Here is a 16,704-nt window from a genome sequence, read left to right on the forward strand (position 1 = left end):
TTGTGTTCAGCTAACAAACGGTTACGCGCCTGTTCATAGCTGTGACAGGTTTTATGTTATCGAGCATGATAAAAACTGTCATAATAACCACAATTAAAACAACAAATGCGACTTCTAAGTTGTTACCCTCACTTAAACTTAAAAACGTTATTCCTCTCCCTAGGTATAAAGGCGCAGGACTTTTTTCAACATTGCTGATCTTGAACACCCCCGACCCTTCACAGCATCCCTGTTGTCCCTGCAGCTCCAGGTCAACTTCCTGTTGCAGTGTTCATGTAAAGATGATGCTACTTAAACTGTTATTATGATAAATATACAATACTAGTAATTTAAGTAATAGTATTAAGGTTTTGTTTTTTAATATAAGTATTAGTTCACTTTTCAAATGTAATAGGTCGGGGACTGTTTGTTACCTCGAGGGTGGTACAAAATGGAGGTTTTTCAAATAACCTTAAGCACTGAGGAGGGACACACGTTTTGTTTTTTGGCTAAAGGGAGGGGCATACAAATGTAAATGGTTGTGTTAATATTACCACTGATTTTTAAAGAAAATTTACCTGCTGAGGCATGATTTCTTTAAAAAAAAAAAAAAAGCCAAATTACATCATTTATCATAACCAACAACTTTAAAAACAAGTATTATAATTGGATGTTCAAATTTCTGATGGTCCCTGGGTATTTCATGTGCAATTAAATGCTTCTGTCAGAAAAAACACATCACCAAATCTGAGCTTAAAATACGCTTTTCAAGGCCTTTCATCAAAATTACTTTACTCTAGGTCACATTCAAATTTATCCGAAAATAAACCATTTTTAATTACTAACCGGCATACCTGACAAGAGTGAAAAGCCAATGCTTTTTTCATCTCCAGGATTTTATCCTCAACTTTTAACTTTAGCTTTAACTAAGATTTTAAAGTCTGCTCTGTAATTTATGGTGGAGTGAGGGTCATGCATTTGTACAAGCTTGCTAGAACATGTGGTACAATCATTTCTTAGTGTAGATTTCTGCTGGTTACAATGCAGATGACATTAGAAATAAACTTTAACTTAAGCTAGACTACTGCAGGAAGTTATAAAAAAGTGTAAATAATTTCAACGCAAATGAAATTTAGTAAATGTGTAACTTGTGTGGTAAGAGACCAGTAGACATGAGGATTATTTTAAGTGATATAGTGTCAGTGTTTTATCAGAAATTCAACAATGATCAACTAAATATAAAACATACTGTCCATAACTCTTCTGTTTTCCATATGAAAAGCTGTGGATTACTCTAGGAAGCCTGAGGAACAAATGTATTCTATGCTTAAATAATACTGTAAACAAGCAAAATATCAGAAAAGAAAAAGTGCCACACAAAAAGATCTGCAGACAATATTTTACAAAAAGAACCAGTAACATTTTATTGAACACTTTGTGGAAGACATGTAAATATTACAGATAGGTCTACTAGTGTTTAAAAAGGATGAAATAAATACAAACAGAACTTGAAATCCCATAGGGATATATAAAAACATAGTTTTTCTTTAAAAGTCTCCATTTAGCAAAAGAAAAAAAAACATCTTCAGTACTAAGCATAAATACAAACATGTTTCTAAAATCTATGCCCTATGGATTACCTGGTTATTATAACTAACATACATACTTAAAATCATCCAAGACATTTTTTCATTAGGTACAAAATAGGCCATTTCATCGTTAACTGTGACCATTAATGTTAACAGTTGGAAATCTGATGCATTAACAAACAAACCATTCTGCAGCATAACTTCTCAAATCCTGAGTGAGGTCGAGTTGAAAACAAAATATCGGGCTATGATCCACTATAAAGCCACTTTTTTATTATGACCATGGGCTTCATGTCTTGTAGCTGCTTTAGCAAAAGATCAGCACCGTCTGAAAATGTTTTATCCATGACAATCTTGACATTGCTCACCGATTTGAGATTTAGTGGATTTCTGAAGTCTACCAGATTTTCACATCCTTTGATTTCATCTTTTAATTTACCTTTTGTTGCAGATTTCTGTTTTTGAGTTTGTTGTCTCTTGGACGGCAGTTCAGCACTAGATTTTTCGTTTAGTTTGCGTTTGGAAGTCTGGGTCGACTCTGAGGTTTCCAAGAACTTAAGGAAAGAGTCCTCAAGTCCTAAAGGCTTGAAAGACCCTGGCGTGACCGCGTCGTCACGTTGTTCTTGGGCTGTGGGGGTACCAGGATTTGAGTTCTCTCTTGAACTGTTAACAGTCGTACGATTCCTAAGGGTCTGCATCCTCTCTGGACAAGCTGGTGTGGGTTGTGCGGGCTTTCTGGGACGGCCTCTTTTAATTCCTGCTTCTGTCCCGGTGGAAGCTTGAGATTCTGCACTGTCGTCGTTGGACAGCTTGCTGTCTTCTTGGCCTACTATTCGTTCCACCAACTCATCTGTTTTCTGATCACTGGGCTTTTCGCCCTCATCTGGCTCCATCTCCTCAGAAGAGCTGGACGCATCCTCTGTTTTGCTTGTCTCTTTGAATCGGGCGCGTGAGTACTTTTTGCAGAAAATGAACTGGCTCCTGTGGTCTTCAATGTATCTTTCTGTGAGGCCATGAGTGGTGTAATGCTTAAATATACTTCTCTCAGCCCGCTCCACTGCATCACAGCCTATTATCATGCATGGGTACTGCAGTGCGGACTTCTTGGTGCACATGGCCGATGCCTCATCATGTGATTTTAGTGTAGGCTTTCCAAAACTGGTCCAGTGTTCCATGGACTTCCCGTCTTTCTTTTTAGTGTTTTTCTTCTTCATTTTGAGTTTGTTTTCAACATTCTCTTTCCCGTTAATTCCCGGGAAGAGCCCTACTGATTTAGTCCGTCTTCCATCGCTTGCTTTGGGATCATAAACATATTCGTGCTTTTTTATCAGGTGACGGAGGAGGTTTGATTTAGTAGTGTAAACGCGATCGCATCCCTCATACTCGCACCTGAAAGTCGGATCAACTGAGCCACTCTCAGAGATGGCGATTTCCTTGTGGAAATTTTTGATGTGCTCGATGTACTTTTCCACAGAGTTGAAGGGGAGCGCGCACTCTGGCCGGTCACAGTTGAAAGTCCCCATGGTCATGCTGGCCATCATGGAGGTGGCTTTGTCACGGGTGAACTTGTGAAGTAAGAGGTAATGCTGCACTAACCTTGTGATTCCCATGAACACCCTGGAACAGTTTTTCACTTGACACCTGACTTCATCACCTTTGTCTATCCTATGATGGATCTCCGGTGCATTTTTAACACTGGTCTTTTCAGTCTCAGGTTCAGGTTTGCTGGGAGGCAGAGATGCCTGATGCATGGCCCTGTAATGGAGAATCAAGTTCTGCTGGATGGTGAATGCGGCAGTGCATCCTTCATGAACACAGCGATATGGTCTATATGGACTGTAGGCATTGTCTGTATCACACATTTTGAGACTCAACTTTTTCTCTTTTCTTTCTCGTTTCTCTTTCCTCTGGTGTTCGTCCTTTGTTGGTGTGCTTTTGGAGCTGCCCGGTTTCTCTGGGGAAGATGAAGCAGATGCAGTAGGGCTGTACATCGGCTCCTTTACTTTGCTAAACGATGCATCTGATCGTCCTTGCTGCTCCTTTGCTTTGCCAACCGGACTGAGCTTCTCTTGTAAACTGGATTTCTGTTTCACATCTGGACTCTTGTTTACAACAGCTACTTGAGGTTGCTCTGGGGCTTTTTCAGTAACTGACGTTACCACCTCACCTGATAACCTATCCGTCACATAGTTTTGAGGAGGTGGTGGTGGTGGTGGTGGTGGTGGTGGTAGTTGTGCGACAATTGATACCTCAGGCATGGAGCCCTGTTTAACTGCATCTCCTGGTGAAGTGATTTCGGTAACTTGTGGATTGTTCTCATTGTCTGTTTGAGGTGCAATTGCAATGTCAAGCGGTTCTTGTTTTATGGCAGGTAATACAGCTGCAGACTGAGCTGCAGATTGTGTCGTGCGGTTGGAGTCAGCAGCTGCACGGCCAACTAAACCGTCATCCTTGTTCAGTCTAAATGCACGCCTGTTTCGAGCACTGATCCTCAGCTTCTGCATTTCTGCCTTTGATAATCTGTGGACTTTTTCATAGTGAATTCTCAAACCTGTCGTTCTTGTGAATGTTTTGGGGCAAATCTGACAAGGATATGGAGACAGTTTGGATGGGGTCTTTTTAAGCTCTTCTATCATCTCACTGGAGTAATCGTGCATTTTACTCAAGTGTTTGAATAATGCCTCCTTTGTCATGAATGAGTACTCGCACTCATCCTGGTCACATTTAAAAGGTTTCGGTACCTTTTCAGTGGGCTTGTCATCACTTTTACTCAGTGTTTTACTAGTTTCGATGTCACGGGCTGTTTCACAATGACTAACATTTTGCTCTAATGCCAGAGCACTCCGCATCTTCCCTTGTGCAGCCTCAATCAAATCTAACCTTTGGAAAGCATGTGATATTTCCATCAAATGATCCTCATTATAGGGTACAGCAAGGGCTGGATTAGCCAGCTCTCCGGCCTTTTGTTGCTGGTTTTCAGGGGGAAAAGGTACGGAGTCTGAATAATCCATTATATTCGTATACTGGGGCTCCTGTTTCAACACCATGGGTGAAGTTAAAGTGGTCAAGCTACAAGATTCCTGTGAGAAATCACCATTTGACATGCTGAATACTGCTCCGTTAGTATCAGGGACATGGGGATCATTGAGAAAATCAAGGAAAGATGTTGGCAAATCAGCCGTTAGGTCGATTTCATCTACAGGCCTGCACTGTGAGCGTTTAGATAAGTGACCTCCGAGAGACTTGGTGCTTGTAAACTCTCTAAAGCATCTCCTGCAGATGACTTTACCATCCTTAATAATAGCTGGCCATTTGGTTCTCTTGCTCAACCTGCTGCGTTTTCCTTTCTGCGAGTCAGGGTCAGAGGGGGTGGCCTCACAGTCAGCATTTGGACAGTCCTCTTCATAAGGGAAATCTGTGTGAATGCCGCTGTTTGGGCTAATCATGCCATCCACGGCGTTGTCCATCTGTTCGTAACAAGGAGTGGACACAGTCTCTGTTTTAATTATTTCATGCGTAGCTTTTAATGCAACCTGAGCCTCTGGGCTCAAACATTTCATGGGAACATCGACTAACGAGCCTTGAGTGAGACAAGAGTTTTCACTATGAGCATATGGAGTGTGGTAACTTCCCTCAGGGAGGCTATCAATTGTTGAAATACTGTTTCGTTTATCCAACTGGCCTGTCATACTTGCACTGCTTTTTCCCACATCTACGCTGTCTGCACTATCCTCTGGATGCATTAGTCCATACTGATGCCCTCCGTTATGCATCTGCCCTCCATTATCAAGCATCAGAGAACTGGACACATACTGAGACATCAAACTTGAATCTGAAGGAGGTTGTGACATAGAGGGACCATGTATAGCTGCCATTGAATGATCTCTATCAGACGGGAGAGACGCTGTGGTTTGATAAGGGTCTGCCTGCCACTGAGGATAACCTCGAGGGGGGTACTCGTTCATGTTGAAGGCATCAGGATAACAGTTATTCATGGGAGGTGAAGACCAGGACTGAGACATGTCTGACTGCATCATTCCACTAGGATTATTTCCCCATGACGGGTACAGTGTGGGGTTCACCATAGGAGTGATGGGCACAGGCTCCATTGATCCAGGATAACACTGGGCAGGTGAGGTTGAAGATCCCATTGGGTAATCCATTTGCTGCATCCCAGGTTTGTTGCATAGTATTCCTGGCTGATATGGCCTGTTCCCTTGGTTCTGAGACTGATTAGGTGAGGCTGGCCCACTCGGTGCCTTTTTTGCTGTAATTTTGGCCACTTTGTTGTATTTCTTTGCCAATTTCCAATCTTCAAATATTTCAGGGTGCTGCTTCTTCACATGCCTGGACAGACTTTTGTTTGTACTGTATGCCCTTGTGCAGTCACTATACGGGCAGCAATGCAGGTTCTCCTCACTGCCAGCAGTAACAGTGGGCGTGCTGGAAGGATATCCTTGCAGCGAACAAGGAATTTCTACCTTTATTTGATTTGGAGAGATTATTTGTGGAACTGCTTTTGGAAGTTCGTTGCCTTGTACATTATTGAGCTCTTCTCCCTGTTGAGTTGCCACAGGGTTTGTTGCAAGTGGTACAGGATTTGCTGGAGGGATCTCACCTTGCCCAGCCACATAATGGTGTGCATGATGAGCCTCAGGTGCTGGTGCTGGTGCTGGTGCTGGTGCTGGTGCTGGCGCTGGCGCTGGCGCTGGCACTGGCGCTGGCACTGGCGCTTGCACTGGCGCTTGCACTGGCGCTGGAGTGGGGTTTGTCAGCGGAGTGTAGCATTTCTCTGGTTCTTTCATTTCAGGATCTCCTGCAGAATTCAGCATGCTTTCAATCGAGTGTTTCACTCTCACAGGGATGGGTTCTTTAGCAAACTCTGGTAATCTGCATGGTGATGTGTTTGCTCTTGATGCCTCCTTCATATACACGTCTGTACTAATCCTTTCAATACGGACTTCATTGCTCGGGGTGCTCTCTGGTGGTGGCTCTACTTTTGAAGTCTCACAAGGGTTTTGATTTGTAATGGGCAAACTGATTACTGCATCATTTGTGCCATGATTCTCTTGGTGAGACACGAATTGAGACTGAGAGTAGAATATTTTGCCACAGTTATCAGTTTGGCAGGTGTACGTAAGGTAATGCTGAGCCTCGTGATCGTACAACAGGTAGGCCTCACTGAAAACTTGGCCACAGTTGGGGAACATGCACTGGGCCTTGAATTCAGGATGTGTTTTTCTATGCATGAGAAGCTCAGAATTGGAGTTAAAGTTGGCCTTGCAATCCAGCTGAATGCAGATGTACGGTTTGCTGCCACAGTGCATCTGCAAATGATCATTAAGATGTCTGACATTAACAAACTGCCGTCTGCAATACTGGCACACCACTTTCTGTTTTTGTATCTCTAAAAACCTCATGGCCTCTTCGTCGTTCTTGTGAGATCTGACGTGAGCCATGAGGTTGCGGAAAAACTTGAAAGCCTTGGAACAGTTTTTGACAGGACAGAAACAGTCTTGACTTAAATGTGTGTCTGATGTGGTTTGTTCTGTCTTAACAGGAGACGCCAGCTGGTCGCCAATTTGAGAGTCAATTTTAACAGGACTAATGCTCACCTTGGCAGCAACTTTTGAATTTTTTGATGGACTTTTAGGGGACTGAGGTGGTTTGGTTACCTTCCTAGCAGCTTTCATTGCAGCTAGTCTCTCTTTGCAAGATTGCTTTACATGTGATGCTACATGTGGCTCTAAAACCTCCCTACTTTCAAAACTGTCAGCACAAATTGGACAAAGATACACCCCATCTTTGAAGTGCTTCTGAGCATGCCGAACAATTCTGTGACCCAGGAACTCCTTGTCACACAAAACACAATACTGCATGTACGCTCGCCAATTTCTGAACCGAGCAGACACAAAACCCTGCTCCCGAAGTTTCTTAGCCTCTCTGTTTTTCTCTCTTTCGTCCGTGATTTCATTGAGTTCATTCGTAGTGGTTAACAGAAAATCCTCCAGGTCTCTGTATTCAGGGAGTTTGCCAAGAGCACTTTCCACCTCCTGTTCGTCTGTGTCGTTGAGTGTGTCAATAGATGACACAATAGCTGCCTCCTCGCCCATCAGTGCCAAGCAGTTGCGTTTCAGTGTTTTCCAGTCCCAGAACTCTGGATCAAAAGGCCACTGTGTCTTGAAGGCCAGCAGTAACTCGCAGCGTAAAGAATTGGGCACTGGCAGACTCCCGTCCTCCTCAGGCTTTTGGTCGGGTTCGTTGTACAGTGACTCCACAGCATAATACGAGTCAACAGTGGGCTGGAGGAGGAACTCTGTCAGCTGGCATGCACGCTTAACTTCTAGATCAGTTGGCAAGAGGCAGGAAATTGTCTTGCAGATGGTGGACTTGCTATCTTTATGGTCACTGGATGTCATTTTCAGAGCTTGAATGCACATTTCCACACACACTGGAAGCCCCACCTCTCCAACCTACGGAAATAAAAAATTAACATAAATACCAAGCGTTTCCTTTTGAGCCCCTTTAACAGATGTGGTATCATATGGGTCATTGTTGGTGTGAATGGTTGTATGGAATGGTTCTGCTATCAGCAACAAAATTTGTAGACCATTTCTCTTTTCTTACCTCGTTTTGGATTACTTTGATCAGAAACAGAATATGACAGACGCTCCTACAGAGAAGAGCCATCTCTTTGCTCTGTCCAAGAAATGCATCAGCGGACGACTCTAAACGCATGAGTAGCTTACTCCAGAACAGTGTGAGTTCCCTGCAAAACATCACAAACACAACTCTTAAAACCAACCAACAATTGCTTTACACATATTCAGATTACAGATGACCCCAAATCTACAAGTGAACTGCATTGTTTTAACTTCAACTGTTGCTGAGTCATTCATTCACAGTTGTCCTATCTTCCCTCAAGTACTAAGCCAGGTTGTCCAAACATTTTTGAATGGGCGCCAGATTAGATAATATGAAAATAACTTTGGGCTGCTTCTCGCATCGTCTGGGTTACAAAGTAAAATCATGTACAAATGAAACAAACGTAACTGTTCCATCTTCCCGCAAGTGAAAATGTATTATAGTTTCTGACACTCCTGAAAGCTTCATCCCTCGCTGTCAACTTCAAACTTCTCTCTTTACTGTTAGATAACCGTTCTACTTGGTGCATGCCTACAAACCATATGATAGCCCTGCTACCATGACTGGAAAAAATGCAAAGTGATCTTGCTTGATTAACCAATATTGTGTGGAGGGGCTATTGTTATATTCTAAAAGACAAGCCACTGGCTGCTTACAATCGGTCTGTGGGCCACAACTGGCCCCCAGGCTGGACTTTGGGCATGCCTGTATTAAGCTATTAAGAGACACGGACCTTCAAACACACAGTCACTGAGGGTATCTTTGTGCACAATATTACAGAGATTGCTTCAGGCTGGATAAAAGTCAATTTCATAATATGTTTGTTCCATGACTGCTGTATTCCTGAGAGTGATTTTGCAAGTGATCTCAGAGTATTTATCTGAAACAAACAGCAACACTTACCAGGCACAATAAACGTCTCCTTGGAGAAGCTGTCGCTTGAGAAAGGCAGAACATAAGCAGAGAGCTCCTTTCTCATCTCCCTCCGACTCCAAGTTGCAGATCATTTCAAGAGCGTCTTTACAGTCTATTGACGCAATCTGTTCGAGGGAAAGAGAGAAATAATCGAAGAAACAGTTTAATTAAATTTGGCCGAACTATATGTCATACTTGACAACACTGTTGGAACATTTTGTTATTACATCAAACAAGTGCTTAATGATGAGTTTTGCTTGTTAGATTTTATTTCAGTTGTTGAGCACTTACACAAGTATTAAATGCAATGACTTTGGGTCCTATTTTACACCAAAGCAGCGCAAAGCAGCACACAGTGCAGCACAACCGTCATTGCTAGTTTCAGACCGACGCAGCTGACATTTTCACGGTTGAGTAAGTAGCAAATGTGCTTGCAACCATCCGCGTAGGTTTTAAAATGAGGTGTGGTCAAGTGCACTGTTGGTGTATTGATATTTTGAGGCAGCAGAAAGCGATCACGCCACTGACCAACAAAAATGCGTTGGCCAGTGGCATATGCAGCGCACATAATGCACCTACATAGGAGCATTCACATCGCACGTACACTCTGCTTGTTACACACACAGTATGTGTGGATGGGTCATGATTAATGAGGAAAATATTAATTACACTCTCTAAAATGTGAACAAAGCAGAGAGCAGTGCTGCACAGCTGCTATCCGACTCCCCATTAAGAGAGACATTGTGCGCATTTATGTATGAGGAGCAGTGTTATTTCAGAAGCTACAAGTTTAGTTCAGTTTCCTCTTTCAAGTTTAAAACTACAGTTTTTAGTTCGCTGCTTAAATGTCTCATGATATTTGCTGCAGTAACATTACTGCTCTTACTTCATTGCTCTCAGCAGAAAACCGCTTCTTCAGTTTGCCAAAACCACCATGCAAAAAGCAACAACACCTGGCTTAAAAGCGAATGGGAGATGACACTCCGATTGGTTGAATTCATTTTATCCTCAAAATCAGTTGCTCCATCCTCAAAAATTTTATCCATCTGACTTTGCGCCCAGATTTTGCGCCAGTTAACTTGCAAAAGTGGAGCTGGACATTCCCTAAATACACTTGTGCCATGCAGTTAGGGCATTAACACTTGGGCACTTGAAAATGACAAGGTGGTACAAAATGTAAGCCAGCCTTTAAATCAAGGGACTGTGTTGCTGTGTGTCATTTCTTACCTCCTCCATTAGCTGCTCTTGACTTTTTGTCATGCAGATGCAAAGCAAGTAGGTTTGTTTGAAGTTTCCTTTTCCTTCATATCCCGGATACTCCGAGCACATCTTGGCGAGAACAGCAGCTTTATCAACGCTGTCCACTTTGATCAGGTGCTTTACTCTCATGTTCAGAAGCGTGGCACCTTCCAACTCAAGAAACTCATGAACTAAGAAACAAAAAGAAGATAGGGAGAAAAGGTAACGAGCTGCAGATGAGATGCAATTCAGACACTTTTATGCAGTAACAACTGTACAAATCAGCTGTGGTGCATCTTCAAGCCCAGTGCGAACTAACCTTGCTCAGTTTGAGGGGTCTGATTGGACAGGATGCTGCTTAGTGTGGTGTTGGACCAGACGCCATCCTGTTGCGCCAGAACTGAGAGCAGGCGAAGCTGTGTGCTCCCACTTTCTTGCAAAAGGCTGTGTGCCAACTGCAGCAGAAGATAAATAAAGATGTAGTAACCCAATTACTAAAACTTCAGTGAGTCACACTTAAAACGTTAGACAGTCAGGAGTCAGTAAAATAAGTATTATGACAATGTTACTGTGGGGAATGTGTCACCGTTCAACAGTTTACATTTCTTCAAAAGAAGCGGCGAACAGAACGTTTCATGAAATGTCGTTCTTTAAGAGAGAACCCACACATTCAACCTCACATGTATTTATTTCTTTCCAATGATGAGCTAAACCAAATGTATTCTAATTACTAACAACTTCTCGTAGCTTATCACCGCAAAGATAAGCCTCAGAAAAAGTCCCTGGGAGCACTGACCTTCATGGAGGACTGGAACTCCTCCCATAAGGCACCAGGGACATGCTGGGGCAGTAAGAGCAGCAGCTCCGCACAGCTCCTGTGAATCCAACACAGTCATTTGTTAAAGCCACATTTAGGTCAAGGCTGTGCACACACTCTCCACAAATTAAGGGTACCAGAATAACTATTCACAAAGTATGGCGCTGTAAAGTCAGTGTGGCATTTGGGCAATATAATAAAGATGACAAAGAGGACAAACGGGGCGTGTAAAGTGAGACACTTTCGCTACATGGATCAATATAGGTGTACATGTCGGTGTTATTAAATAGCCCCTGTTGTTTTTCATATGGTAGAAATGAAAAACAGCTCAGAGTGGCAATATCAGTAACTGTGATCGAGGGTTCACAGGGACAAAAAACATCTTAGACATTAATAACTCTCTGATTCTCTTCATCTGTGTGTGCACTGCGCCTCCATGTGCAAAGTATACTCTGCAGCTCATCCCAAATATGTCGAAGCTCCCCAAGAGGTAGCCTACATTTCTATTCCGACTACAGCCTCAAGGACTTTGCCTTCATGGGTACTTCAAGAGCACATAATAGTTCCTCAATACTGTTTGCAAAGTATTTCAAAACTTTTCATATCTAAATTTCCTCTGGGATTTAGGAGTGTTTGGTTTCATTCTTATTGTCAAATACTTAGCATCTTTCATGTAAGATCACTGTCTGCCTCTGCAATCATGACTGCTGAGACAGCAAGAGACAAAACTACACCAGGGAAACTGCAAACAATTATTCAATCAACAGCATATGAAAACTTAATAATTTAAGTCAATTTTCAAGCCCAAAATGTCCAAAATGGGATGTTTCCAGGTTCTCAGATGTGAGGATTTGCTGTTTTTCTTGGTATTACATTATAGTAACTAACAATATTTTTGGTTTGGAAATGTTGGTTGGACAAAACAAAATTTGATGAGGTGACCTGAGGCTCTAGGATATTTTTTAACCAAGTGATTAATTGATTTAACAAAAAAACAATATACAAATTAATCTGAAACAAACATTATCATTATTTGCAGCCCTATTCTTATGTCATGTGCACATCCAACACCTGTGACCCATTCTTTGCTACATCGACTTTGCACAATTATACAAAAGTTGAGACTCAATGAAGATGCTTTCCCCAGTGTATAATGTATAATGTATAACACAGATTACAGATCAAGTTCATGAGGAAAATGCTGTTAGAAAGAATAAGAAAAGCAATATGAGAAATCTTATTTTCTGCGACACATGTGTCAGAGTTTCTACTCACAGTGCTAACTTTTCAAGTAGGAGTGGCACGTTTTCACATTCGGCGGAGAGACAGGAGGCGGCCTTGGCGAAGTTGAGGATGGCCACAGTGTAGACCTCGAGCAAAGGCAGTGGATCCTCATCGGTTTTCCAACGGCCGGCATGCTCCACAAGGACCTGAAAGAAACATAAAAATAGAGCAGTTAGAATAAAAAACGCAGATGGATCAGTTGTTTTTAAGGCACCCTAAAAATGCATGTTAGTAAGAACAAACAGTGTGTATTAATAACTAATATATTCTTTAGCACTAAAACAATCAGTCCTTTTTCAGGTAAAAATGCATTCTCTGTTTCAAAGTTCTCAAATGTGAGGATTTGCGTTTTTTTCTCAGAATTATTGTAAATGTTTATTTAACTGCCTTAATAGAAAAAAAACTAATTGGAGACATTACCTGTTACACTGGCATTTTACACAATTTTCTGTCACTTTATTAACTCAGTGAATAATCTATTTACTTTAAAACTAAAGTGGCTGATAATTGAGGGAAACTATGGAGTGCTGCACTGGGGCAAGAAACCAGGTGTTGGCTAATAGTAAAATATCTGGTGCTCTTTGGGGACAGGGGACGTATTCAAATAAGAATAAGAAACAATGACTGGGAGTAAAAATCCTAAACTTATTATATGGAAACTTAATAAATACTGTGAAACTTTAATTAATAGCCCATCCTATTATTTACTTAAATATGAAAAACCCTTTAGATTCTGTTCATGTGAGGACCCTTATGGACAAAAGGAATATGAATAACCTACAGGGTAATCAAGGAACAGACACATAATTTGAAGTAGCCAACGACCTGGTTTTATACATCCAAAAAACTTCTATTATAAAAATAAACTACTTAGCAACCAGACCAGGCGTCTAATTGAGACAGGCCTTTATTTATCAAAATGTGTAGCCACACCGGGCTAGTAATTGTGACTAGGCTTTTCACTGAAATTTTATGGTACATATAAAAACTTTTTAAACCCTGATGAAGACTGTTTAAGTCAAAATGTATCATCTGTGTCTTAGAATAAATAAATAAATGACTTTTACTTACATTTAAATCAAGTTTATTTATGAAGCACACTTATGTTATTTTACTTTATTTTACAGCACTTACGTTAGCTCTGGTTGTTCATATCAATCACAGTGCCATGGATGCTTTTCAGACTGGCAAACTATACCATGTACTTATACATTCTTAATCCTAAAACCGACAGATTTATCAATAATGGAAATAACAGTAATGTATTCAGACTTATTTTGCCCTTATTGGAAATTTCTGTGTTCTTTTTTTAGCTCAGCAGTTGTATAGGTGTTATTAAATACAGGCAAAATAAGCTTAGTGATGCTCCTTCGACTATAGTATGAGCCAAGAAAAGTTTCGCCTTGGTAGTAAAAGACAAAAAGTAGGCTTTGTAATTACTACAGTATTAAAATAATACAAATTTGGTGGGAAAATAAACTCAATCCGCTGTTCTAGGACTGAATATAAAGATGTGATCTGAATTTGGATTCAGTGTAAACAGTAAAACTTTTAATTTGTGGTTTGCTTTGATTTAAAAAAAAAAAGGCCACAAATAACTTTTAGATGAATAAAAAAGGCATGCTCTCGTTACATATCAAAAACAGGATAAAAATACACATGGATCCATATTTATTTATATCATACTGATCACATAATTCAGCCCAGATGTAGACACCTAATTCAACAAAGCACCAAAGTTATGTGGCCCTGCAGAAAAAAAAATCCTCCCTCTTTTTCCCCCCTCATCACCCAGCTCCAGTAACGCCTAACCTTCATCAATGAATTTCTTCTGCACACACACACACATATTCAAACAGATCCATTTCATCCTGAATGACTCCATTATCCCTGTAGTTGTACTCTTAGCAGATAAACCTCCATCATGCCTGAACTGCACACAGCTCCAGCTCCAGCCTGCAGCCCGGAGGCTCGTCCCCCCTCTTTTTCTCAAATAACTTTAAAGTTGAATGAATCCCTCTCCACACAAAACAAACCAACCCAATGATCAAAACTCATTTGGTGCATTGACAGTAATACTTGCAGCATCGGTGGGCATATCAGCTAAATGGAGACCTCGCATCATATTTTCGTGGTCAGGGCAAATTAATGAGGAGGGATGTGTAATGGAGTCAGTGACCACTGCCACACTTTCCCCTTTTAAATCACAGTCTGAGCCAGCTGCAGGCACATCGGCTGCTTTAACATTGACATCAATCTAACATCTTTATCTGGGGCTGGCTATAAGGCTGTAATAAACACCTCCGCTGGTGTGGGTAGCTGGATTAATTAGTGCAAAAGGCCTGGGCTAGCACCTTGGAAAAAATCATTGATCTTTCCGTACAATACAACAGCTTCACAAAAGTAGCCTCTTTTTACACCAAGCTAAACCCAGCGTGGAGATGCAGCGTTATTACGCGTGAATGGTATTTTCCACGGAGGACACAAGCGCACATTTCAGTGCATATCAATGCAATCGCTGTGTAAAATCTCGCTAACGTAGCTACCCATTTTTTGCACAGCATGACCACTGCACAGGACAGGGGGACCCTGCATACCAGCTAGCAGCATTCATCTGCTATTAGCTATCTGGCCTGGAAAATACGAGTAATACATGCACGGCGCGCACACACTGCTGTGACTTCTCGCCGCATGGATGGTCAGACTTTGCGTGTAAATCCACGCCACGGACACACATCATTGAGAGAATAGCAGAAACCCGCCGAGGAGTTTTTTTCCTCATCTTGAAATGCCAGGCTGCTAGCTAGGCAGCATAGCTCCTTAGCTACATTGTTGTAGCAAACGTAGACGCGCATCCTCGGCCAGGAAGCCAGAGGAGCTGCAGGCTGCCCGGGATGAGCAGCAGGAGGACGGGCTAACCTGGCAAAACTCCTGGCAGAAATGCAGCGAGGCCTCCAGCGGAGACTGCGAGCTCTCTCTCAAAGCTGTGGTCAAACCCTGGAACCGCTCTCGGAGCTCCTCGATAGCTTTCCGTGTGTCATATTCCTTCTCTGTCTCCCCCTCCGCCATCTTCACAACAATCACGACCGCGTACGCACAGATGTTACGCTGCCAGACTGGCACACGCACGCGCACGCAGAGGGGGGAAGGGAGAGCACACAGTGTGCTCCACATACACACATACCCCTGATGTCAACAAAGCGGTGACACAAAATGACACTCTGCACACAGACTGGACGTGAAATGTTTGCTCATCAGCTAATCCCAGAGTGATTGGACTGCTGGATTCCCCTGATGCTATTATCATCCCTGAAAAGATACTGCAGGTCAGAGATGACCTCCAGGCGCTGTGCATCATTACACAAACAACCTCCAACATGAAGGAAAATCTATTGTATTTTCACTAACGTTTTAATCAACCTTCAAAATCCACCAGGCACGATATTTGTGTTGTTCTTGTCCCTCCAGAGCGTGGATAGATTACTGCATGGGCCTGCCGGGCACAGGCTCAGGGGCCCAACGTGTCAGGGTCCCCCTGGCCTTCACCTGCAAAATCTCGCTCAAGATAACATGTACTGACAAGGAAAAGACTCAAAATGACCACAAAGAGACACAGAGAGACCACAAAGAGATGCAAAGGGTCTGCAAAGAGACACAAATATGGGCAGTACAACCACAAAGAGACACAAAAAGGATTACAAAGAGATCCAAACAACCACAAGGAACCTCAAATTAGCTATAAAGCAATACAAAACAACCAAAAAAGACACAAAATTATCTCAGAGAGATACTAAACAACCACAAAAAGACACGGAATTAGGCCTACATCAAAAGACACAAAAGTATGTCAAAGAGACAAAATAATGACAAAAACTGGCAATATAACCACAAAGAGACACAAAACAACCACAAAGACACAAAAAATAACAAAAAGATGCAAAGGATCTGCAAAGAGACACAAAATAACTATAAAAACAAACTATATAACTCAAAGAGACACAAACCGACTACAAAGACAACACAAAATAACCGGAAGGAGACACAAAACTATGCCTTCATCAAAAAGACACAATATTATGTCAAAGACATGCAAAGGATCTGCAAAGAGGTGCAAGATACCTACAAAAATGGGGAATGCAACCACAGAGACACAAAAAAGATGACAAAGAGATGCAAAGGATCTGCAAAGAGACATAAAATAACTGCAAAAACAGGCAATACAACCACAAAGAAACA

General features: G+C 41.9%; 1 protein-coding gene across 1 annotated transcript; it reads right to left on the minus strand.

Moving 5' to 3' along the window:
* Positions 1–1,365: 1,365 nt before the first annotated feature.
* znf292a (zinc finger protein 292a) lies at positions 1,366–16,316 on the minus strand. Its single transcript, XM_050061879.1, has 8 exons — positions 15,388–16,316; positions 12,460–12,614; positions 11,164–11,242; positions 10,687–10,822; positions 10,356–10,558; positions 9,117–9,253; positions 8,196–8,337; positions 1,366–8,041 (listed from the first exon to the last, which is right to left on the minus strand). Exons 1-8 carry the CDS (start codon positions 15,640–15,642, stop codon positions 1,814–1,816), a joined length of 7,335 nt encoding a protein of 2,444 aa, XP_049917836.1. The 5' UTR covers positions 15,643–16,316; the 3' UTR covers positions 1,366–1,813.
* Positions 16,317–16,704: the final 388 nt, after the last annotated feature.

The sequence above is a fragment of the Epinephelus moara genome, chromosome 14 (assembly GCF_006386435.1).
Source record: "Epinephelus moara isolate mb chromosome 14, YSFRI_EMoa_1.0, whole genome shotgun sequence".
Lineage (NCBI taxonomy): Eukaryota > Metazoa > Chordata > Actinopteri > Perciformes > Serranidae > Epinephelus > Epinephelus moara.